The 26604-nt window shown below is 38.9% G+C and overlaps 1 protein-coding gene across 3 annotated transcripts; it reads left to right on the forward strand.

Annotated features, from left to right (window-relative positions):
* Positions 1-28: 28 nt before the first annotated feature.
* On the forward strand, positions 29-23618 carry LOC100544441 (glycerol-3-phosphate acyltransferase 3-like). 3 transcript variants are annotated; one of them, XM_019614617.2, is made up of 13 exons: positions 29-354; positions 5483-5576; positions 11942-12014; positions 13587-13857; positions 14996-15070; positions 15204-15293; positions 16213-16306; positions 16590-16705; positions 18163-18218; positions 19385-19470; positions 20567-20695; positions 22195-22274; positions 22743-23614. In XM_019614617.2, the coding sequence occupies exons 3-13, from the start codon at positions 11975-11977 to the stop codon at positions 22855-22857; spliced, it is 1152 nt and encodes a 383-aa protein (XP_019470162.1). In that variant the 5' UTR covers positions 29-354; positions 5483-5576; positions 11942-11974; the 3' UTR covers positions 22858-23614. The 3 variants fall into 3 exon arrangements, with proteins under 3 accessions (XP_019470162.1, XP_019470161.1, XP_019470157.1); XM_019614616.2 differs by lacking the exon at positions 29-354 and adding an exon at positions 3231-4087; XM_019614612.2 differs by lacking the exons at positions 29-354; positions 5483-5576 and adding an exon at positions 5645-5996 and having other exon boundaries at positions 22743-23618.
* The last annotated feature ends 2986 nt before the right edge of the window (positions 23619-26604 follow it).

The following is a 26604-nucleotide window of genomic DNA, read 5'->3' on the forward strand; positions in this document are numbered from 1 at the left end:
TCCCGCCGCGGCGGCGGGAGCCCCCAGCGGTCGCTGGAGGCAGGGCAGGGATCGGCACGACCCGTCCGTCCTGTGCCGTGCCTTGCTTTACCTGCGGCCGGTGGTCTGTCGGCGTGACCGTCTGTGAGGTCTGTGCCGACCTTGGCGTGTTTCTGCAGCCCATCCCTTCGCCTTCCCACTGTAACGACTGGATGAGAGACGCCTGTTCCTTGTATTGGGGTTGGACTAGATGGCCTTTAAGGGCCCCTTCCAACTCAAATGATTCTGCGGTTCTGTGAAATCAAGTAATTCCCAAGTGTGAATTCCTCCCTTAAAGGAGAAACAATACCATTATTGAGGAAGGCAGGTTAGCAGGTGGGTCCGGAGGGCAAACCGAGATGTCCTGGCTGGACTGGACTTTAAGTGAAAGCATCAAAACAGCAGTGAAACAGAGCTGCTTGGGTCATCCTGCTGGGAGTGTGGGTGGAGCAGACTATACTCCTGACTAGAAGTAGAAAGCCTGTGTCATTCCACCTCAAAATGTGTCCTGGCACAGAGTTGGCAGAGCTAGCATCTGCAGAAGGAAAACCACCTGCCTTTTGAAACAGGGTATGCTGCTGTGAATGTGTCTGGAGATGCACTTCTATGAATGGTGGTGGGAATCTTCTGAGCTAAATGCCTCAGAAATTCTGGTAAGGAGACAGTAAATAACGTAGAACAGCTATCTGACAAAAGCACATTGCACCACTCCTCATGGTATGAACAGAGTCTGTGCAGTTTCTGTTTTTGACTTGTTTTAATAGTCATATTCCCTTTAATATTTGCAGTCATGTTCTATTTCCCCCCACATTTTTAGCAGGTGTTCCTGATCAGAATGCAGCTCTAAAAAACGCCTGAGAAAGGGAGAGGTGGAAGTTACAGTGTTCTTAGAAATGAGATAGGAATCTGTTGTAAAGGCCACTAGGGTTACTTCATTTCAGGAAAGGAAATGCTTAATTTTGTCTTTCATCAAGCTACATTGTAAGCTTATTATTTGCTTTTTGCATAAGTAAAAACGAGTTTTTGCATATTTACGCACCTGCAGTCTCTCAAGGGGTGTTTGCACTGATTTGGGAGTGTCACATGTATTTTTATGTATTCTTATCTTCCATTAGAAATGAATGTTTTCAGTGCATTTTCTTTTCCCTTTAAACCTGTCAGCAAAACTTAGAAGAAGAATGGCTATTTCTGGCATACTTAGATTTAAATGAAATTAAGTATATTTAAATGCATGCAAATTGTACTAATACTCAGAAGAGGAGAAATGTTGCACTTCTTACCTATTCTCACAGTGAAGAACTGGCTAAGTGTTTTTATTTTCCTACCTCAATAAGCTTATAAATGAACAGGGATGACAAATTCTTCAGGTGATGCAAAACGACTGAGAAGATGAATGGGAAATAGTTATCAGGCATTTCTTGCAATCCTGGCCACAGGGCATTAGATGAATGCGTAATAAATACTATGCATCTGAAGAGATGTATTGGAGCAAACCGTGATGTGGATTATGTTGCCTTGGTAAAAAGCAGCAAGACTGTAAGGATGTGACCAGCTTACATAGCTGTTTGTGGAGAAAATGGTGAAAATGAACATGCATTCTGGCATCTTTCAGAAATTGCCCCCAAATTTCCCTGTACTGTGATTGCAGCCACTTCTAAACCAGAGCAATGGGGGCACTTTATGCATTTAATCAGTGTGAGAAATGTTGGGCATTGACAAATTATTCTTCAGTATTCATCGCATCCAAAGAAGGGCAGGATCTGGAGCACAAGTGTTACAAGGAGCGGATGAGGGAACTAGGATTGTTCAGTCAGTCAGTAACAGTGATAGAATGAGGGGTAATGGCTTTAAGTTGCACCAGAGGAGGTTCCAGTTGGATATTTGGAAAGAGTAGTGAGGCATTGGCACAGGCTGCCCAGGGAGGTGGTGGAGTCCCCGTCCCTGAAGGTGTTTAACAACCATGGAGATGTGGCACTGAGGGTCATGGTTACTGGGCATGGTGGGGTGGTTGGGTGTATGTTTGGACTAGATGACCTGAGAGGTCTTTCCCAGCCTTAATAATTCCATGATTCTTTGATTAATGGTATGCAAATCATATACAAGATGTGTATTGTCAAATGTGCACTGAAAGCCATGCGACGCCTAATCGTCTGATCTGTACACTGTTGAGTTAAGCAAATGTAGGCAGATCTTTAGTGGACTCCCAGATTTTGTGATGTATCCTGATATGGTGATTAAGGTTTTGTAATGACTGAATTTATCTTCTGAGGAAACCATAATGCTAGTGTGGTCAGAGCTAAACATGTTACAATCATCCTAATGAGTAATACAATGCTTAAATGTACTTCTTCAGTGTCATAGTTAAACGGTTGACAGGCAGAGATAACCTATAGGTAGCACAACTCCTCTGTGGTCAGATGCAAATACAGACCTATTTTGTGACACAGATGAGATCTCTGCTGACCTAAAGAACAGCAGAGATAGGTCAGTTAGAGTATGGATGCAGAGGTGTGGATATTTGCATTTCATTGCATGAGAACAGTGTAATTTCCGTATATGAATATTCAGACTGAAATTGCTCACCATAGAACGGGTGATCTTTAAAGTAATTCTGGTGACATGGAGATCTCTCACAAGTGAAGTACAAACCTTAGTCTTTATAAAAAGCAGACCAAAGGTACCAGAGATTATTTCACTCTTGTTTAGCAACCAGGTGAGGAGTCTGCACAACGTGAGGTTGAAACATCAGAAAAGTTTAATCAAAAACCAAGAGGGCTCTTCTTCATTATTATTATTTTAATATTAATATTGTTGTTAATAATGGTAACAGTCAGTGCTATGTTTGCTTCTCCACACAATAGAAAAATGAATGGGTCATAGTTCCAGTTCCCTAAGACAACAAAAAAGCATTGCCTAATATTAACAAATGAGTAGAATGACCTCAAAAACTGAGAGCCAAGAGTGGGCAGTTAACACTGTTATGGCAGAATGACCATTTCTCACAGAATACAAATGTTTCCCAGCTTTATTGGGATTCAAAAGTCATCTGTCTGGATTAAAAGCAGCTAATAAGCATCTGAGTCATGTCAGAATAAGCTGATACTAGCAAGAAGAAGGTTCAGAAAAATTGCTTTCTGTCATAAGTAACCTCTCAGACTGTTAAATCACAATGGAGGTATTTGTTCTATGGCCACAAAAAAGATATGTTTGCCTGTGCAGTTGGACAAAAAGTTGGAATTTTCTGTTGCTATGGCAAATGTGACATGGTGGATGAAGAGCAATAGACTGTCAACATCCCAGCTCCCTCCCCTCCCTGTACTTTTTTTGTTCCCCTTCTCTACTCAGTAGTACTTCTTAGCAGGCATAACTTTGCTACGTGTTCTGCTTTTTTGGTGATATACCTGTGGAAGCTGTCATGGCAGCCCCGAGGAAGCCTCAGAGGTCTTGGGCTGAATGGTTTGCCAGGAAAATTACAGCTAACGAAGGGCTGAAGTCCTGTCACTCAGCAGGGTGGAAGGGTGAGCCTGGGAGGGGTTTGGGTGCTCTGTCTTTTTAGAAGGTAAAAGGGAAGATCTACACTGTCTGTTCGCATTATTTTTCTGATTTGTGGGAATATGACTTGGTAAAGGTTAGGGAGGAAGTGCAGATGATAAGTTCTCACAGGATGGAAAACAAGTCTCCCTCATTCAGGAGAGGAAAACTCTACTTCCTCTGTGCAGGGTAGGGAAATCTGTCTCCTTTTAAGAAAGGATCCCTCTTACCTATACCTAGGCTTATTGCCAATTAAGGCTGTTGCAACACCTCACTGTTATGTCCAGATGGGCTATTGATATTTACTTTGGCCCGCCTTTCCTGACTCAAGTCAGGTCCCAGAAACTACCTCCACCCTCCCGCCCACAGGTTTTAGCACCCAGCAGGCGTGCATGCCAATCACCTGTGCTGAAGCTGAAGCTCTCAGTTGTGCTGCATTGTGCCTCAGGATCAGCATCCTATCATCTACAACCGCCTGCCTTGTGCGACCATATGCTAGCAGGGCAGGCAGCTATAGGAAGAGGCCAGAAATGAGAATGTAAGGGGTGGCAGCTAAAGAGGGATGAGCAAACAGAACTGTTTTTCTAACAAGGAAATATTGTTTCTAGAGAAGCCTAGAAGAACCTATAACTTTCAGTGAGATGGGTTGGGAATGGTGGGTAACGGCGTACGGTGCAGGGCCTGTTGCATGGCAGAGTCAGGGGCTTATAGTTGCCATTGAGAGAAAGAGTGATGGGAAAGCAGAAACCATAAAAATATAACAAAATAGTTTTTTCCAGAAGATGTAACATGCTCAGAAATAGATTATCAGAGGCAGATAAATAATGAGGGGAAAAAGACAAAAATTAGATTGTGGAAGAAGGCGCAGTGGTGTTATGAGGACCTGAAGTCTGGCATCCAGCAGCAAATCTGAGGACGCAAAAGGTTACTTGACTATGGCACGTGAAGCATGTGATGGTATCATGAGCTTGTAACAAGGAGCCTGTTTGTTGGTCCTTGGGTGCATAGTACAAACTGGAGGACTTAGTGTTGGGCAGCACACTCTGATTCTTATGTTTCTATTAATGACTGGAGCATATGGGTCAGATTTTCTAGAGCATTTCTGCTTTAATTCCTGAAGAATCCAGTGTGCATGGAGTGAGGCTGCTCCACCACGCAAACTAGACCATGGTACATGGGGATGGGGGAGTTTCAAATGTACAGCCCTTGCAGTTATGAAAGCTTGGGAATGTGACCACCTGCAAAGGAAGGATCCTTCACAGATCCACACGTAACTGCTTTGGAAGTCATTCCCAGAGCGGTCATTCCACCAATGTCAACTGATTTATTCTGTGGTAAGGTTTTAAGTGGAGTTGGTGGGCTCCCCATAGGTTCTAGGGATACAGTTACTTCTGTCCTTTCTCTGATGCATATAGAATGGCAGGCTAGGGGCTGGAATTAGGGGCTGTACTGGATCTTTCCTAAAAATACTATACTAAATTATTGCTGTTTCATAGGATAGAAGGTGAAACTTCCCTTCTAATGTGTTTGGATTCCTGCAAAGATATGTGACTTGTTTCGTCACCACACTGCATTTTGTAACCCTGTGATACAATTTGGCTAATTTCTTGTAGAACAAGAGGGAGCAGGTTTTATTTGCTTCTGATGTTGATTCCTGCCTGCTGCAATTTGCATCTACATCTCAGAGGTATTAAAACAAACAAATAACAAGTAGCTGACTTAAACCTAAAGCTTCAGTTTGGTTCTTGTGGTGAAATACTGAAATGAGGCAGTCATTTCAATGTGAGATAGAAAGTCTGAGTAAGGAAGACAGTAATTTGACCAGTCTTCATTTGGAGAAGTTCTTTTTATGCATTGTGTTTTTTTAGAAGAGAACATTTTAGATGATTTGAAAACCATACCTACTTGATTTTGTATTATAATTTATTGGCAGGACACCTTGGGTAAACTATTTGACATATTGACAAGTTCTCATTTGACAGCACCTTATTACCAGACATATATTCTTCTACCCTGTGTTGTATCAGGTGAGTAATTGCTTATCAATTATATGGAAGTGGGTGGAGCTAGGGCGGGAGAAGGGGTAAAAATTTTGCTATCATTAAGAGCATCTCTGGTGGCACATTTAGGGTGCAGCAGTTCTCTCCTAGGACTTTTAGCAGTTCTCTCCTTGGGCTTTTAGAATGTGTAATTTTTGTTTGCCTTTGTCTCTTGAAGCTTGCCTGATTCTCCACAGCAGATGAGCAAATATTCTAAAAAAGTCAGCAGGTTGATATTTTAAAGGAGCAAGCATGGAAGAAAGTAGACAGGGCTATAGCCTTGCAGAGGGCAAAACTTTGTTAATCTGGCTGACTTCATTTGTAGTGCTAGTTCTGTTGCCTTCGATGTTTAGAGTGTCGCTGGGGATTTCTCATGTCTATGTGAAAATTGTAATAAAAACATTGGAGGTAAGTTGAGAATTACATTAAAAAGTATGTGTTTTCTACAGGACATTTTTAATTTTTAAAATACCTGTTCATTTGAATTAGATGCCATTAAAGCCACCAGGAATGTTTCCATTAATTCTGAGGCTTTTGGATATAGGGTGTTGGGTTTTTGGGGGGACAGGTGTGGTTTGTTTGTTTGATTGACTTTTGGCGGGATTTTTTTCCCATTTTTGACTTACATGATGGTTCCTTTGAATGATACCTTTTAATGATATTTAGTCAAGTGTTGGGTTATAGTACAGTATCAGGTTGAGGTTTTCTCGTGTTAAAGTAGAGATTCCACGATATGTTGCTAATAGTTCAAGCTGGTTACAATATTTCACACTATATTTTGGGGAAATCAAATATAATTAAAATGATGCACTAATTTATGAGAAGTTGTAAATGGCAAAAAAGAAAAAAAGTATTTGACAAGTGTGTAAGTTTAATGGATTTGGTTTGGTTGTTTCAGTTATATTACAGGAATTAGTACTGTTCTAGGTAAGAGTACAGACTGCACTTGTTTCAATTCCATTTATAATTCTGTGTGATCCAGCAGTCACAACTTCTGCTCTGCAAGAAATGCAGAGTCACCCTCTGGAAGTGCACTTCTCTAGAAGTGAACAGGTCATGGCTAAGATCCTGATTCTGCTGATAATTATGAAAGTTTCTTTTAGGTTTTAATAAGCCAGGATTTCATGTTGTTTTTCAGGTCTGATCTTTTTATGCCCACTGATGGCCAAAAGTAGGTGCTGTCAGTTCGTCGTATTAAACACGTCACATGGCAATGTGATATAATTAATACTACATCTCTCCTGCCCTGACAATTCTCTATAGTTTCTGTCTTATTAGAATTCCTCTGTCTCTTTTTTTTTTTTTAATAGTGATTAAGAACTCTTTGACAGAGACTGTCTTCAGCTGTTTAAAGATAGTGGAAATGGCTGCAACCTGTAGGTGTTACCAGTTGTTTTCAGATATTGATATCAGTGGGATATGACCAATGGCACTATGTAATTTTGGCTTTTATGTGTCATATTTTATCAGCCAGTGGTATGGTGATGAAACTCTTACTGGTATCTGAATAAGAGGGCTTGTAAGAACCTCAAGAGTTCATTTGACAGCTTTACTGTTGCAGTTGACAGATATTTAAATATTTGTTGTGGGTTTTCTTGTTGTTGGTTTTTTTTTCTTCTTTTTTTTTTTCTCCCTACCTCCCTCCTCCTCTATGCCTTTCCCATTTTCAAAGGAAATTTGACCCATTGTGGAACAGCTTTCTGTAGGAAGACTTTCTCTTTGAAAAGTATATTAATATATATATTTTTTAGTTGTATGAAGTTTACAAGCATGCTAATCTTGCCTTCAAAATATAGGATTGTTTTATCAGAGAAAAAAGTAATAAGTCAATAGCTCTGTGATCTGATCTCTCTAATGTATAGTTTCCCAATTCTGCAGCAGCTAATAACAGCACAACAAAAAGTACTGCAGTTCATGCCGATTCTATGTAGGCATTTTTTGGTTTTGTCGTTCATTTGAAAGTTGATTCCTGGCTCTCTTGAAAGCAAATAAATATTTAAGCTGTCCTTATATTCTGATTAATTTTAGCTGTTTTTAGGCTGAGGTATTATGCAAAAGGCTTCTCACGCCACAAGAGTAGCATAGATGCATCTTGGTGGGAAATGGGGGAGAAGATGGAGGGTATTTTGGGTCCCCTTTACTTGTGCTACGACTCACTTTGCCCTGAGGAAGCGTGAGCAGTATTGGGAAATGCTGGGCTAAGGCCTTTGCTTTCACCTTCTGGGCCTCTTCTGAAAGTCCTGGGGATCATACCAAGTAGCGCTATGGAAACTGCTATTAGCTTGCAATAAACTTTAAGGCGGACTTACACACAGTTCAAGACGTGAGCAACTTGGCACTGATAACCTAGTGAAATGTCAACCTGTTTCTAGCTGTGACAATATTCGTTTGAGCTCTTGCTAACAAGGTGATGCAGAAAGACTGTTCTCTTTTGTTGCTAGCTTGAGTGGGGAAATAGGATGCCTTGTCCAGTAAGTACTCCAAAAATCCTTAGAGCTGTATATCAGTGTGGTAGCAACGGTATTCCAGCAATATCTGCTCTTTAGGCAGTATGTAACAACTGATTGATATTTTACAAGAAATCCAGCCTTGGATGCTGACTGGATTATCTGTTGTTATGCATTTGATTTAGTCTGTTATGTAGTCTTGCAAAATAAATAGAAAATTTCTAAAAGCAGTCTATATTTGCTTTGTACAACTTTAAATGAATGCACAAATGTGGAAGAAAAAAAAAAGAAAAACATGATTTACTTTCCTCCAAGTTTTCTGAATTTGAGAAAAATAAAAGAGTAGATGTGAAAATTGGGTTTTAAGTCCAAATACTATTTTTTTCAGTATTGCATTTGCAAAGAAAGGATACCTTCAGTTCAGCCCTTACTGAACTTGCTTGGAGCTCAGGTTTGCAAAATTTGTTCATAGGCGATGGGTAACATTGGCATTTGATGAAATGCCTCTTTCTGATTTCCATCTTCACTGAAGTGTTTTAGGAATGAGAACAGTGATTGATATAAATGAGCGAGATGGAATTCATATATAGAAATGCTTGAATTTGTCCCTTGCTTCTTTTCCAGCACAGGATCTAGATGTTTGTTTGTTTGAAACAGAGCAAATCTTTTTCCAAAATCAGGAAGAGGGAAAATGAGGCTAGATAGGATAGCTTGATGAAAAAAAATAGGTGCTTGATCATAGATGGTGATTTTCGCTGGCGCTAAAAACCCATTGGTCTTCTGGTTATTACCTCAGAAAACTTTATATGGAGTAATTTCACTAAGGGAAACACTGTGCCTTTGTCACTCATGATAACAAAGTTAAGAAGAAGATTGAAAAATCCAGTTTGGTCAGTGATTAGTAAAAGCTTTTGAGAGGTCATAGGAAAAGAGAGATAGTAAAACATGGAAATGGAAGGATAAAGAGATAAAAATGAATTATTACACAATACAGAAAAAAAAATACTGAACGACACACTGAGCTCTACTTAAAAGGAAAAAAGAGAAGAAAAACAGAAGAAATGAGATTTAAAAAGTTAGTGTTTGGTTTCATATCGCTTATAATGTTACATACTATGAAGAGAGTAATTAATATAATATTACGGATACTCTTTTTGTTCAGAAGGTAATTATAGGGCACCTCGCATGGGCTGCTGGAGCTGAGGAGTCAAATCTTCAGTAGTTCAAGTGTGATCACCTGAGGGATGTTTGGACTTTTTGTGTCCTCATCACTTGAGAAGTGGGTGGGAGGAAAGCACGGTATCTGAGTTGTCATTCACTCAGCAAACTTAGGAATGAAGTTAGTCCATTCAGCTCTTCAATTCTGTGTTAATTACAACATCTGTGGTTTTGTAAGCTATTTAAAACAGCCTCTCATTACAGTTTTGCAACAAAGACCAGACAGACAGTTCTGTCTCAATACCGTACAAAACAAAGGCAATCAAAAAGCCTTATTTCATATTATAGAAACAAATTAAGCATACAGATGTCACAGAATGCTGGAGAAGATGGTAACTAAGCTGCTGTATCAGTCCAAAAGATTGACCTAGTCCTGGTTTTGGCAGGAGACAGCTTATGTGCTTGATGAAAAGCCTAAACGCCTCATGAACGTACAGCTGTATTGCTAAGAATACTCTCCCTACTACCCACTGCTTCAACCTCTTGTGCTGATTCATCAGTTAGGAAAAGTGACTTTGTGTTATGTATCCCATATGATTTTTGCCTGTGCCTTAATGTTCCTTGGACCCATTTCAATTGATCTTTAGTAGTATGTTCTCGACAATGAACTCTACAACTTAGCTGTCAGTTCCATGAAAAGGTGTTACCTTTCTGCTGCTTATATCCATTGCCCAGTGCTTTCATAGGATGCTTCCCAGGTGTTGTGTTAGATATATGTGTTACAAAATATGTAACTGTATCTTATGTGCCTGCTCTGCCCCAGCTGAATTTTTGTAGATGCTGTTTTCCAGGCTAATGTCTAACCATTCCTCTACTGGAAGCCCTTCCTCATCTGCCTTGTCCTCTGCCTTTGTTGCCTTAGTTGCCTCCTTAATTACAGAGTGTTGCTTTTGTCCCACTATTTCTCTCAGCTGAGAGGCTGGATATTTTGCTTTACGAGTCAATTTCTTCAATGTCTGTTTGGTTTTTGACTTACCTTGCTCATTGAATTAGTTAATATATTTTTGTGAGTCACTTAGTGATTGTACCCTTTTTCTACTTGGGAACCCAAAGGTAGACTTCTTGAGATATTCAAGACAGTAAGGGCAAACTGATTTCTGGAGGTACTTGCCACTGGCAGGCTGCTCATGTAGGTGCATGATGGGCAAGATAAGGGTGATAGACAAAATATGAGAAAGAAGAGAGTAAGAAAAGGATCTTTATTTGCTGAACTTTGGTGATTTTTTTTCCCCATCTTTTTTCTTCTCATCCCTCATACCTTTGGATAGTGGGGAAAGGTTGAGGACCAGCAGCAGAATGCGTACAGGTTGAATTTTCCACATGTCTACCTTGATTTTTTTTTTTTTCTTCCAGAATGTTCTCTTTCACGTGGAGTATCTTCTTTCTTTTCTCAGTGTGTGGGCTGTAGTTTTTTTGATATCTCCTAGATTCCCACTCCTGAATGACTCACCACGTGTTATCACAGCTTGAGATGGTTGATGTACCAGTTCAGCTTTCTTAGGGAGTAAGTGGTTCTGGAACAGCTATTACATTTTAAATGTACACTGTATTTTAATTTTCTAGTGTAGATAAGGCAAAGGTCTGTATTTTGTTGCCTTTTCTCCCTCCCCCCCCTTGGTTTTATGTAAGATGGATTTAATGGAGTTTAATGTCTCACATCACTGTGTCTTTCTATCCTTGTTTTTTTCCTTTGGGTGTTTTTGTTTGTTTTTTGTTTGTTCCCTTCCCCCTCCCCCTCCAAGATGCAGGTAGCAAAAGTCAACCGAAGGTAATTACAACATCCTGATTCTGCCAGGATAACTGTCTTTGTCTTGTCATTGAGTTTAAGTTCGATAGCTAAGAAAGGAGCTGTTAGGAACCATGCAAAACTTAAGCATAGCACAAATCTAGTCAAAAGTCAATGACACATGCAGATTTATAGGTCTGCAATGCAATGAAAACTCTTTGTGGTCAATCTATGTGTTGCTTAAATGGTTATGCGTGTCAGTAAGATGAGAAACAAACTGTTTGTTAAGAGCTTGAATAGAAGGATGGACTTTTGTCCGTAGTAGGTGGAAGAGTTAATGTAGGTGAGGACATTTGCTGAGTGGGTCACTGATTCTTAAAAGACAATCAGAGCCTATGAACAGGAACCTGAAGTTCTTTATTAAGACAGATGTACTGATACAAACTGAGGAAGATCTAGTACTGAGGGCTACTGTTCATATGCCCATATATGTGTATAATGAAAACATTTTGTGCCAACATAAAACTTTAGCAGTAGGCATATTGGTATGGTTGATCTTGAGTTTAGTCTGCACAAATAGAAGAAATTTTGCTTTTTTTCAAAAAGACAGGGAAGGATAAAAGCTCATTACCACAACTACTACTTTGGAAATGCTGCGAATATGAAATAGTTCCTCCTTTGTATTCTGTTAATACAAATTGCATGAATGCTGTAAGACTGATGTCATCTCTTTTATTCTTAAAAATCCATTTTTAAGTCTCTTTTTCCCAAAATGTTTTTCGTGTCAGTAATATTAGTTTGCATCATTCTAGTGCCTGAAATTGACTGGGGAATTTGAAAACTGCAAATCTGAGTCCTGGCTTCAATAAAGGAGGCAGACAATTCATGTAAAGATGTTACAGAGTACCTGGAAATGACAAAATGAAAACCATCACCATCTACTTTTCTTGTTTTGAGAACAGTGGGCCACCCTGCAGATTGAGAAGGGAATAAAAATGCAGAAGGTGCTGGCACTTGAAAATTTAATCGCCAACGGTAAGATTTCTGAGCAAAAGTGACACAGCACTGTTCATCTGGTATAAAGGCAGCTACTGTGATATCTTACCCAGGAAGGAGTGAACAGATATATAAATTTAATCTCACGTTAAGTAGGAAAACTAGGATGGTAAATAAAGAGTTAATGAGCAAATAGTTGCTGATGTTGTAAACCAACAAATGAGGCCTTATGTGTATAATAAGAAAGATGTCTGTGAATGATTGAGCCTTCTGAATAAAAGGCATTAAAGGAAACCAGTGTGGGTAAAGAAAGGAACTGCTGATAACCAGGAGGGAAGCTGTCTCTCTTTTCATGTCTGTTTTGTATTTCTGACTCCAACAGTTCTCTCTGTTTACAAGATTAGGAGTGACTGATGTCTGACTGCTGCGGACATTGGTCACTTTTGTTTTTTTCTTACTTCTTGTACCTCCTAGCATACAAATGCCTGAGTCTCAAGTAAAGCAGCTTTGCTACCCTGTGGATCACAGACACATCTTGCACTTTCTCTAGATATAGGGAAAGAATTAGAGAGAGTAAATTTTTTTTTCACATCTCTTTTTCCTTTCTTCTTTCCCACAAAAGAACTGGCTAGTGCCATTCTTAGTCATTAGTCACATGGACTGGTTTATTAACTAATGACCTTCAAGTCTGGTGATTTCTTGGACATTGTAAGTTTGACCAAAGTGCAGCTGGAGGAAGTTTTCTGATTCTGATCAGTTAATGCTATGCTGATTAAAGCTCTCGAAATGAGCCTTACTTAAAAATTAAAAAAAAAGAACAAAAAAACCCGAATAATAGCTAATACGGTTCAGTGAAATTCTAGTCATTGTAACCAGCTGGAATCTGGTCTCTGAGTGACCTCAGCAAACATCGGTATGATCACAGGTGTGGCTGTCCTGTGAGGCATTAATTTTACAGATATGAAATATGAATTAGTTTTTATTCTTTCTCTACTGTGCATTTATTTTATAGAGTGCATAACTCAGAGAAAAATCTAAAGCTTTAATGTTTGTTGGTAGTGAGATGACTCTTATAGGAGAGAGGATGGGGAGGAGATGACTGAGAAAAAATGCCAGAGGAAGGTGTTTGTTACAGCTGGGAAAATACTGTGGAAAATGTAGAACTAAACAACAAAATCAGCAACAATATAAACAATGCCTAGCTTTGAGTCAAGGCAGGAGGAGAGATCTGTAATCTAAGCAGTACACTGACAACATTTGGAGCTGTGTGTACTTACGTTGTTTGATAAATGACAGTGAAGTAGGTATTGTGCTCAGGGCTTTATTTGCAGCTCCTTCTGAATGCTTGTTGCCTTCAATAATTTAGTGGTGTGACATGGCATAGGATTAGAGAAGTAACTTATGGAATTAAGTGCTAGTATATACACAAAGCATACCAATGCAATTATGGTGCTTAGAATAGAAGGAAAGATGTTTCTAAAAAGTACAGTTATTTTACTTTTTTTGGACTCTACGTTGTCCATTTTACTGAGTGGGAAGGAAGGCTCATTTCCTCATGCTGTTGGCTTGTTTTTTTTGTCTTTATTTTTCTATTTGTTCCTTGAAACAAAGGGATCATCCAGAGAGAGGAAACCTCCATGGAAAAGGAGATTGCTGGCCAGCATAGAGGATACTTCAGCCTTGCAGATATTATGTACTTTGCCAAGAAGGGGTGTGAGGCAGTTGCAGAAGATGAAGTCACACAGCGGTTCACCTCTGAGGAGCTGTTGTCCTGGAATCTCCTCAGCAGAACCAATGCCAACTTTCACCGCGTCAGCTGGCAACTGACCGCTGTGTGGGTCACTGGGATCTTAATCCGGTACTGTCTCCTGGTGCCTTTTCGGTGAGCCAAGTCTAATTTGTTGGGATTGTTTTTTTTTTGTATTACTTTTAATAGAAGGTATGACGTTATATGTTATTGACTAGTGCAGAAATGAGAGAGAATGTGACATGACTTTGCTTTCCAGGTTGCCACCAAAGATCTGCAGAGAGAAAAAAGAAAGCTCAAGATGCGTGTTTCTTATGTTCTGTACATTTTATTAGCATGCAAATACATCTATTCATCTAATTTGTTTTTTAAATCATAGCAATGATCTGGAGATCTTTTCATTATGTAAAATAAAAGCTGTTTCATCTGAGAGTGTTGGGCTTTACCTTTGTGAGGAAGTGAGAAAGACTGTATGCCAAACCTTTGGGATGTGAAGCAAAGACAATGTTCTGTCAGTGCAGGGCTGAATGGAAGAAAGAGATATCCCACAGAATGTGTTTCTTTACAGAAATTTCTGTGTTCTTTTACTCGAAAACAGACTTTATCACATTGACGAGGCAGATACAACTATAAATACATTCTAGTAAGAAGTAGAACCTTGTAAAATGTCTTATTCTTTTTGAATATGTTGAAGGATTTTGTAACACTTAAGCACATAGCAGAGCACAAGTGCCTGTGTGTCTACTTAAATATGTAGAAGTCACTTAAGTAGAGGACACCATTTATGCAGGAATAACTTCAACATTTGTCTTGCTAAGCCATTAGTGTCCAACAGTACCTAACTTTCATGGTTCTAGAGTAACTTACTGCTTGGAATAGAAATAGCTACTGAAATTTCTGAGTAGATTTTTAAAAGCTTGATGGTAGCTCTCTGTTTTGCTACTCAGAAATTTTGCCTGTGTTAACAAATCACATAATCATTACTGACCATCTTCTTTGAAGACGATGAATTATTCTCCACTTGATGCCTTGAGACCAAGGTGCAGCTCTTTTTGTAAAATAGGCTTCAAGAAGCACAGTTTTCTACTGGAGGATTAATTGAATGAAAACCTGTACTCATATCTCATTGGCTTTGACTGCTTTGTGATGATAGTTTGGTGCTATTTATGGTGGCTAGAAGCATCCTGGAAAAGAATTAAAGGATTAAAAGACTTTCACCTTCCTCTTCCAAATTTCATTCTTACCAATTAATGAAGATTATTTTACTTTTTAGCATCTTCTTGGCTTTCTTCAGCATCCTCTTGCTGGTCTCAGCAACTACAGTAGTAGGACAGTTTCCAAATGGCAGGTGGGTGTTTTCTGAGGGCTCTTTCCACTTCTCTTGTATTTCTTTGAGGAGCTGAATTAGGGTATTGGAACTGAAATATACTTGAATTTGAAGAGTTGATGTGCACAATTGTGGGGTGACTTTTCTCTTCCAGGGTTAAACACTGGCTGAGTAACCAAGTTCAGCTGACATGTGCTGCATTAGGTGTCCGATGTCTGAGTGGTCTTGTTCAATTCCACAACAGGTGAGTGGTGCAACCCTGCTCTTGTCTATTATTCATTTCACACAGTGCTGAATCTCAAGTTTCAGAGAGGGTTTTAATTCCATTAATACACTGATACTCATATTGAATTGCAGCCTTGGTAGAACTTGTGTAGTAGACTGTCTGTCTTGATTTCTTTCAAGATGTTTTTGTGCTCTGCTGTGTTGTCTCTTGGGTATTTGCAGAGAATGCAATGTTGGAGTAGTACTGTATTCTTCATTAAATACAGACTTAGATGTTTTCCTGTATGTTTGCTCTTAACATGTTATAATTGCCTAGAAAAACATCACCACAAAAACATTAACTGTTCTATTAGCCAACTTGATAACCTAAGTCTTCATATTCACCTCTCTAGTATGTTATGGATGATATTTCAGTAACTATTTCTAATATCTTGCTTGCTTAGTTGTGAAGGTTTATTAACAGAGGCCTCAAAATAATTTTTGTTGATAATTTAGGAAGGAAATAAATCCATGCTTTTTAGTATCTATGAGTTCAAGTTTAGTGCTTGAGTAGTCTTTGATATATGCCTCTGAGAATGGAAATGAATGCTGTTGTAATGCTTTCTCCGGTGATGATGCATATTCTGAGCTGTAAGGAAAATGGTTTTGACCAAAACAACTGAAATCTGAATGAATTCTCAAATTCTCAAAAAGGGAAAGATGGCTTCTGTAATGTACTGCCAGAAGTTTTAACATAGCTTAGAGTTATACTTGTATTTTAAATTGTCTTGTGTTCTTATGCCTCCGTTATCTGTCCATACAGATAATGTATGTACATTATATGTTTTTGTCACCAAGGATCTTTGTTGTGGGTGTACATTCACTAGATGGATAACCTGGTGGGACCTGCAGTCTGAAGAATAAATGTGAAGTAATTACTCTCATGGCTGTTGTTACAGGGAAAACAGACCACAGAAAGGAGGCATCTGTGTAGCCAACCACACATCTCCACTAGATGTTCTAATCCTGGCTAGTGATGGATGCTACTCCTTGGTATGAGCAAGACAGCTGGTAAATATGGGTAATATTGAGGCACTCACAGATACGGTGTTGGGCAGGAGGATAAAGTTATTGATAGAGTGGGATTTTCAAGCATTTAAATTCTCCTATTCGGAACTTCTGTTCAGACAGGTAAGTGAATGCACACTTTTGCCCAAAATAATTGCTATAATTCATGGAACAAGTTTAGAAGTTGATGCATCTTTAGTTAGAATTTAGTCAATTAAATAATTGTGTGTATTATTACCATATAAATGTTTCAGTTTTTGGCTTGCAGGTTGGCCAAGTACATGGAGGGCTTCTGGGACTTATTCTGAAATCTTGTATGCAAACCAGTCAGCATGTTTTGTTTGAACGTTCAGAAATGAAAGATCGTCATCTGGTGAGGAAAAGGTAGGACAGTGAGATCTTTGCTTACTTTTCTCATCAGGTCTTGTAATTGTGAGGTCTTATTGTGAGCTGAGTGAGTTCTGACCCTGAATCTCTTTGTGGCAGGCAGCTGTAGGCGTTTGTAAGATTTGGAATTACTCTGATGAAGATGCAGGCTGTAGCACTGCTCTTTGGAGTTTTTGATTGTTTGTCCTCTAATCTCTTTCCACATTGGCACAATCAGGCTGCTTGCCACAGGCAGATGCCTGCTCATTCATTTTCAAAGTTTGCGATTCTGGATATCAGGACCAACATCAGAATTCTGTCAGCATATCATTTTCCTAGATCATACCTTACCCTTGCACATTTTCCCCAAAGCTTTGAGCATCAGAAGTCTGGTTATGTCTGTTGTGAGTACAGGAGAAAGGGAAGCTGACAGTAGCAAACATTAACATTGGGCTTACCTATTTGCTTGTGGAGATTGACAGACTATCTGAAGAAGCCAGTTGCAGCTCATTAAAAACATCCACAGTACTCAGCTGTCTTGCATGCAAAATTTTGCAGAAGAAATTAAACAAGTTTGTAGGTGGTACCACCTAGCTGCTAGAAGCTGGAAGAGCATCTTGGAGAAGTGTCAGTGCCTGATGCCCGTGCTGCTCCAAAGGCCTGCAGTACTATTCCTGGCTGAGAAGGTATATTAGACTTTTAAGAACATGAAAATGATAGACTTGTTATGGCATTTGATGGTGTCTTAGGTCCTCTTAGTCATCTGAAATCTTCGTGAAATAGGGTGCAATGCAGCTAACATGAAACAAGCACTTATGGCAATTAGTCCTTAGAAAAGGGAAAAGGTGCCCCTTTACTGGACAGATCTGTGTTTTTTTGGTGTTTTTTTTTTTTTTTTAATTTGATGTTTTGTTTATACTCTTTTACATGGAGTTCAGAGGAACTGTATGCTCTTGATTCATAGGAAAGACAGATAGGTGTCTTGAACTGATAGATTTTGCGTGTCAGTAATCTGCTTAAGTGGATTATTTGCTTAAAAGCAGTTGTTTTTAAGTAATGAAGAAAATGCAGTAAAGTAGCTTCGTTTCTCATATATAGGTGTGGAGAAACTTCAGATGTGAGTATATATATATGCTTATATATATATAAGCATCAGCACAAAACTTTAAAATATTGAATATTCTTTATTAAAAAAGCAAAACAGCAATCAACAAAAATTCAACATTTTTCATTACTAGAACCTGTCAAAGATTTTTTGTGAAAAATCTATTTATGTATTTAGCAAGATAAAACTTTCAAGGTCTGAAACTAGTACACATCCTTGGTGAGACCACTGTCTGTTTAAGAACTATTAGGCAAGAGCTTTTCCTGTTCTATGTAAGAGAGAATCCATATTTACATTCCCAACTGCATAGAAATATGAGAGTCTTCTGCAAAAATGAAGGGTACACTGAAATCTTATTTTCTCTCCACAGAATCAGAGAACACATTGCAGATAAGGCCAAATTACCCATTCTAATTTTTCCAGAAGGTAGGAACCAACTCTATATTGCTTTGGTCACTTTACACTGAGTGCAGTTTATCATGTCTAATCTTTAGAACTGAGGTGTTTGGTTTTAGTTGTAGAATTATTGAGCTCTTGTGAGATATTTAAAGTGAGATTCTACTATGTAACACAATTTTATGACAGTTTATTTGGTTTAGTATGTTGCAACCTGACTCTGAGCTACTCTGGGTAATGTGTGGAGATCACAGAGTTCAAGAATCATTTGGAGTAAATTAAGGTGAAATGACACCAAATGCTCAGTTAAATGTTCATTTGTATCCCACTATGATACTTTGATTAAAGTATCTATCATAGCTTATTGCCAGTAAGGTATAGTATGGCTTGCTTTATGTTCTAATGTGACTTGGAAAGAGAGAGAGAAAAAGAGAAAAGGGGGAGAGAGCGAGACAGACAACAGGCAGACAGATAGACAGAGGAAAGAAAAATGAAACAAAAAAATGAGCGATCACCACCCTTGGATCTCACAGTGTAGTCACAGTTGCTCTTCCTATGGTGCCTGCATACCTGGACTGGCACTATTCTGCCTTTCACATGCTTGTGACCTGCCCCCCAAGAAGTGGTTCAGTCAGCAGTTGTAAATGAGTCTGGGGTCTCAGGTGGCTGTCTGGCCCCCTCTAACGTTGTGATCAAGGCAGGGCCTTACTCCTGCCCAAGTGCAGTTTGAGATTTGAGATCGAGACTATTCTGGGAGTGAGTCAGAGGGGCTTCAGGAGGTCTCACTTTCCCTCTGCCCAGATGACTACTAGTTGACCCCATTTGGTGTGAAGGTGTAGTTTGTCAGATCTCTCCTTTTCCTACTAAATTTTCCTGTTGTAATTCAACAGATCTTCACATTATCGCAAACTGACTCTCCTCCTTCACAAGACCCTCCTCCTCCAATCACTCCTTATCTTACTCCTTATTTGGTTAAGTCGTGATCTCCTTTTACACTTCTACCAAGTGTTTGGGACATTAACCCTTTTGCTTTTTAGTCTCTTACCTAGTGCATAACATAATGGAATTATGTTTCTGAATGAAATATTTTTTTCTCTTCATGCAACTTAATTCTATTTAAGGCAATATAGTATGCATTTGCTGATATTTTTTTTGCAGAATGGACTGAACTTTTCACTCGTTTCCATTCTGGCCAGGTACCTGCATAAACAACACGTCAGTTATGATGTTTAAGAAGGGAAGCTTTGAAGTAGGAGGGATCATCCATCCGGTAGCTATCAAAGTAAGTATGGAAAATGATTTTGCTGAATGGCTTGGGAACGACTTGAAAAGTACAATGCTGTGTGTTTAATTCTATCTGGTCTTTCTGTTCTGGAGTTACTGGCTCATGATGGATAAAGGCACTAGTAATTGAATTATTCCCTTGGCACTTGCAAGTCTTTCTAGTAAGCTTTAGCCAAGTCGTTCTGGCTGTAGATACATGACTTCCTTTTCCTGAAGCTATAACGTTGCATAATCTTATGGAAATTGTTACAAGTAGTATGAACATTATCAAGTAAACCTTTCAAGTCAGCATATCTGTGGATGATAAATCTTTACATATTGAGTAGCTTTATCTGGTTATAATTAAGATTTGTTTCAGTGGGTCTGGCCTAGTTTGGGGTCCTGTGTTACTTGTAAGGGTTCTTAGAATTACAGAATATCCTGAGTTGGAGGGGACCCACAAGGATCATAGTGCCAGGGGCTGAGCTCAACTCAGGACCGTCCCACATTAAAACCCAATGTCTGAGAGCATTGTCCCAATGCTTCTTGAGCTCTGACAGCTTGGTGCCATGATCACTGTCCTGGGGAGCTTGTTGCAGGCAATCCTTTCCCTCAACCAACTATCGATGCTGTGTCTGATTCTGGGTACTGTTGGCCCTTTTTTTTCTGCCACAATATACAGGTTAACTTGTATTAACTTGTAACAAATGTTAAAACATGGAGTTTTGAACTCTAATTACTTCTAGGAGGTGTGATGAGATTTGTCCCTCATGTAACAAGTCATTATATGACTTCATGGTGGAAAAAAAAAAGACTGCCTATATGATCAGAACTAAGCACAGCTGCACTTGTATATAGTCAAGGATGTGCTCTTATTCTGCATGTACTTGGTGTTCTGTGCCTTTGGGTTGTCTTTCTTCAGAGCTGACACCATACTCTTTCTGCCATCATATATTTTTGTACTCCTCTACTGTATCATCATTGAAGTCTGCTTTTACTCTGGATGATCTCTGATTGCTGTTACCTCTGCCCTTGTCGTTCTGTGTGTATGCTGTACACCTTAATGTATCACCTAGATAGCAGTCTGAGCCCTTTAGCTTGTTCTTGTCTTCCAGTATGACCCTCGCTTTGGAGATGCATTCTGGAACAGCACCAAGTATTCCATGATGACCTATATTTTTAATGTGTTGACCAGTTGGGCTATTGTCTGCAATGTGTGGTACCTGCCACCAATGGTCAAAGAGGTACATATGCTTTTGTCTGTGTTTTGGAAATGCTCACAAATTGTTTCTAAGAGGAAACCTGCATTACTATTGTCATGATGTCAGCAAGTCTTTATTGACAATGTAATGGAAAAAGTAGGAAGTGACACTGTACTCGTAAAATTAAGTAGAGATTGTAAATCAGGATGTGCAGCCTATTAGGATAATGACAGCAAGCCTAGTAGATGAGGGCTGCTCCGAAAGTAATTTTATTTAATTATTTTGGTTTTATTTCCATCTCTAAGGTTCACGGTGCACTCCTTACATAAATTAAGCTAATTTCTGTGAAGACTGTAAATTTCCTGTACCACAGTCACTTACCTATGCATGGATATCTCAGAGCCCTTGTATCTGCACAACTGAAGTATAGTCACCATTCATGCATGCCTGCTGCAAGACAAACTGCATACTTAACAAAACAAAGTTGCAAAACTTTAAAAGATGGATTTGCATCCTCTCTCTAGCTTGCTTTGTGCTGAAATTCTTGGCTGACCTGGTATACATTTATAAGACATAGGTTTATATGCCATCCATCTATTTAGAAATAAGAAAAAAAAAAGTCCTTTAATTTTAATAGACTTGAGACGATATAACAGTAACTGTAGGAAGGTGTAGATGGATCTTAGGTCCAGAAGGTTATCTTTTTTACTGATTTTTGTTTGTTTTTTGGTGTTTTTTTTCTTTTTTTTTTCTCCTAGAGAAGACAGTACTTTTCCTAACCTAGTGTGCAAGTTCTAGAAAGTGAATGGTCATAAAATTCTTTCTAGAGTTTTCGTTTGACTAGTTTCTATCTGCTTCAGAATCACTGTTTACTAGCTAGCTCCCTGCAAGTCAGACCAATTTAAGTAATTTAATACTTTATAATCATTTCTCTGTGTGGTGATTTTCTTTTCTTTCTGGCATAATGAGGTTGTGTGGGATACTGGAAACAGCAAAGAAAGCTGTATAACATGGATGTGTCAGCCCACTGCACTTGAGCAACCTGAAGCTGAGAGCCAGGACTCTCACTCCAGCAATGCCCATTCTGGTACTGCCTACCCCAGCTTTTGTTCAGCCCTAGCTTTGAAAGGCAGGCTGCTGCTAATGACACTCAAAAAAAATAATTGAGTGTCTTCTGCAGTGGAGCAAACAGACCCTCACCCATGAAAATTCACTGGTAATGTGGAGTCTGGCCCCAGCTCTATTCAAGGCACCTCACGTCCTCCGAGGTGATCCTTTCAGTGTGTTCCCAGCTTCCTGGGATTGGATTGGTGCCGAGGTACTGGGTACACATACATTCCCATGCCCTGGCCAGACCTGTGACCTTGTTCTACATGTTACTTTGAATTGCCATGGACTTGCCAAGTGGCATTCCTGAGGAGCAGCTGAAGTGTATCTGTGTCATGAACTGAAGTGCCTGGTTTCTGACAAAAGGTGTCTCTTCAAGTGAGACATAGAGAAAACGTTTCAACTGCACAGCAAATCACTGGTATCTTTTACAGGAAGAAGAAGATGCTGTTCACTTTGCCAACAGAGTCAAGGCTGTCATTGCTGCTCGGGGAGGAATGTCTGTACTTCCATGGTAAGAGGGAACGTCTTTGAAGATGAGCTGAAGGCGTATTTAGGTGTTTTGTAATCTAAAACTTAGTCCTGGATTCTTTTTAAAACTTCTTCCTTGTTTTCTTTGCTTTGGCTGTAGTCCGTCATCCTTACAGACTCTGAGTGAGGCACTATTTCCTTATTCTGTGAACAGCTTTACTAGAATAGGTAGGCTAATAAAGTATAAAAAGATAAACAGAGTTGACAGATAGTTCCAACCAGAAAGTGGAATTTGGTGAGAATAAATACTTTGCTTGTTAAACATTGGATTAAAGGGAGGCTGTTGTTTATAGCATCAGAAATCTTGGCAGAACAAATCACTTAGTGTTGCACTGCAAAAGCCAGCATCTAGAGTGAAAGTTGTTCTTACTAAGCAATGTAATTATTGTAATGTTTTTCTATCTTTACTCTGACATGAACTGAAGGCCATTTCCTTATCTGTATTTTTCAGGGATGGAGGACTGAAAAGAAAAAAAGTCAAAGAGTCTTTCAAGGAAGAGCAGCAGAAAAAATATTGCCAGCTAGTGACAGAAAATGGGTTTGTGGGAAATGGAAATGTTTACTAAATGTTATTTATTTTGTCTCCTGTTTTTTGACTGGACTTATCCTCATGGAAAATGGGCTTTATTTATATTAAAATTCTTTCCTGCTATCCCTGTCAGATATTTTGCATATGACACAGCAGAGAAGCCATGAACAAATAGTATTTTGTTTCAAATAAGGATATTAGTTTTAAAATAGGAACACTTATGAGATTCTTGTGAAATTCTCTTCAATGATGAATGTGAAGAATCTGCAGTAAAATTACCTAAGTTCATTAAAACACATTTTTTTAAAAGAAATCTTTGAGTTACTTAGAGACTTAGCTGTTAATTTCTTAACTACTAAAAAAACATGTCTTCACAACCTGTATCAGCACCTTGTTTAGCTGTTTTCCTGTGAGCTGCAGACACTGGTGTTGTAGAGATACGCTTGCCCTGTGAGAAGACATGGAACAGTTCACCATAATGTTTTCAGAATTCCAAGATGCAGATGAAGTGTTGGATGTCAGAAGAGGACAAAAGCACTTGCTGACTTTACACTCCATGTCACAAGACAAGTGATTGCCAGGTAGGATGTTTCCCACTGTACCACTGACCAACAGCAGCACAGTAGCCATGGCAATGTGTTCTAGGTGCCTGCTTGCGTGACATGAGGATCAGTTGGTGAAAGCCAAGGACAGTGGTGTGGAAAAATATATTTTAAAATTTATATTTTGTCTTCTGATTTTCCTATATCCCATCCTGTGTCTGTCTGTATGCATTGTACAAATTAAAGAAAATCTATGTCATGGCTTCCATTATGTTCTGTTGTAATTATTACTTCTTACATCTTAAATGATACTTCTTAAATCTCTTCGGTGTGCCAGAGTTTAAAATTGAAAATACTTTTTCTGTGTGGCAGATGTCTTTAAGGCACTAACAGAGATTGTAGTTCTATGTGAAGGGCTAAAATAAGTATTGGGCCTATGGCTTCTACTTTACTATGTCACTTCATCTTGCTCAGAATTGGAAGGGGAGACAGAATGGGCAAAAAGAAAGGACAGAGAGGGAAAGAGATGGTGAGATCAGAATTGTTGAAATATAAATTTTCTCATTTGGGTTCTGTTTTTAGAAGACAATAGGAGATGATGTCCCTCTCTACCTGTCATGCAATGCTTTCCAGCTCACTAAGAGAAGAGCTGTTGGATCTGTCATCCTTGTTACAGTTATAATTCGTCTTGGATGTCTGAATCTGCAAGTATTACACATCACTTGTTCAGCTGTGGAAGGAGTGGGCGTGTGTGTGTGTGTGTCTGTTTTCTCTGCCATCTTTTGGCTATCTCGGCAAGAAAAAGCTAAACAGTTTGTCAAAGAGGTACTTTTTTATGCAGACAGTGACATTCAAAGCAAGCATTGAACCCAACAACTTCTCAGTGATAGCTGAGGTGTGAATTCCAGCCTGACTTCATATGGAGACTTTCTTACCTTGCTTAGAAGAAATGTTTCTTGTTTTTATAGTTGCTTTTTAACCTACCCTCCGTCTCCCCCTCTCCTTTCCCTTGATATTCTATGCATGTTTTGTATTTCACTTGCAGTTGTCAGCAGTGGCCTTTGGCAGACACTTTATACTGTGATTGTTTACTGCACTCAGAGTGCTAGCGTTATGGAGGAGTTGGTTGTTTTCCAAAAAGATCATAGCCAAGCATGTCCTCCTCCTCCAGTAGGAGGATGTGATGGCAGTAAAAAGATCATGTTCTCATGATAACTTGTGAGTGGGAAGTTGGAAAACTGCAACTTATTTCTTATGTAATTTTTTTTTCCCAGTGGAGCAAGCACTCAAAAAATGTCCTTCCTCAGGTATGCTTCCAACACTGGAGCTTGAAAAGAAGTCACTTGAAAACAACTTTTAAGATGCTCGTGTTACTATTGCCTAAGTCTTCCTTGGGGGAAAGTAGAACTTGCGATGAAAGCATAAACCGTCTTTACATTATATGTAATGGGTTATCTGTTATCTGGGTTTTAACCTCTGGAGTAAGAAGAGGTTATTTGGATATAATCACTTTTTATGTTTAAAGTATATTGTGCTGCTCTGCTAATAGTGTAAAGTAACTTGAAGCTTATTAACTTTCCAGTGAGCTTGCATGTAATTGACTGTCATTGCCCTAATTTACCAGTTTTTTAGACAGCTTCTCTAAATTCCATGTCCCTCCAAGAACATTTATGCATGTTATCAAAGATCAGAAGGGACCAGAAATTTTGAGTGTGACTTTGTTTTCTATAATTTGTTTGGCAACACTGGGTAAGGGATGCCTAATTGCCTGCTGCTTATTAAGACCGTGCCTAGCTCAGACATGAGAAATCTTACTTATATCAAGAGAAATGTTACAAATGGTTAGAAGACATAGTGATAAGCAACTTCATGACCTTTTGGACTCTGAGAATTAAGTCAGAGTTTGGTAAAACCACTCATAATCCTTTAATGCATTTGCATGTGAAGACTGACTGCTGTAACTACATAATTCTTAATCCTCTGTTGTCCAAATGTTTTTTCTACAGCTGTTATCTTTAGGAACATCTGCAGTGCTCTTCTCTCTGACTTCAGCTGACCTGCTGATCCTCTTTCTTTCCTAACTACCTGATCAAGTCCCTTTTGCATCTGTTTTGAGGGACTCCCAGTATGTATAATAAGAAATGTGCATTAAAAGTAATGTGAATAGTGCCATCTAGTTGTCACTAAAGACTCTTTTCTGCACATCCTTCTTAACGTTTCATTATAATGCAGTGAGGTTTGTTTCATTTGTACTTAGAAATTCAGTGTAATGCTGAAGGCATTGTAATACAGAATATGTCATGGTCTTGTTTTTACCACCCATTTCTTGGAGCAGCAGTGAAAACAGCAGGGCAGCCTGTGCAGCTTTCCAGGGCTGTGTGGTTTGAGGCCTGATTTCAAGTAGACCAGTGAAGTTAGGTCACAGATTCATCACAGACAGAAGTTTTATACTCTAAGGATGATTTGCTTTTGGAAATGCTTGTGGTGAAAAACCCATTTGTTTGTGTGCTTTCAAACATGTTCTCTAGCTTTGAAACAGATTACAGAGATGACCTGTGGGGGTTTCTTAAGATCATCTGCATTTGGAAAAGTACTCTCAGGAACTAGTATAGGGGCAGAGACCTTCTTGGCTCTTTTCTTTTTATTGTTTCTCTACAGGACCTTAGCTTTGTATCCATTTCTCCTCCCCCCCTTCTCCTTCTTGATTATCTATTCTATTTAATGATGGCTTCTCAATTAGTGTACTGGACTCCTTTGTGAGAAGGGTTCATTCTGATCAATTGTCATCAAGGCTAGCATTCAGTACATCCAATCAATGCTGTTCTATGTAATGGCCGTGCTATTGACTGATTTCTAATTTTACAGTATGTTGAGCCCTGTTGAACTCTTTTAATATGATAATTGCTTTACTAATCAGTAGTCATGATTTGTGTGCAATTGAGGATTATTGACATCAGTTGATATCCCTCGGCATTTATATTTGACTGTAAGGAAGATGCACGTGGCAGAACACTTTATATACTAATAGATATTAAATAGAATAATAGTGAGTAAAATGCTATGTCTGTGTATACCAGCTTTTTTACAAACAAAATTTAGGAAGGTCATTTTTTTAAAATAGAGGAATCGTTACTAAATACTACTTCTTAATATCATAGAGGCAGCTGTTAAACAACATATTCTGTAAGAACATCACAAGCATTCATTAGTCTGTTTTAATACTAGCTATTAGTCTACATATT

Source organism: Meleagris gallopavo, chromosome 4, assembly GCF_000146605.3.
Source record: "Meleagris gallopavo isolate NT-WF06-2002-E0010 breed Aviagen turkey brand Nicholas breeding stock chromosome 4, Turkey_5.1, whole genome shotgun sequence".
NCBI classification, from domain to species: Eukaryota; Metazoa; Chordata; class Aves; order Galliformes; family Phasianidae; genus Meleagris; species Meleagris gallopavo.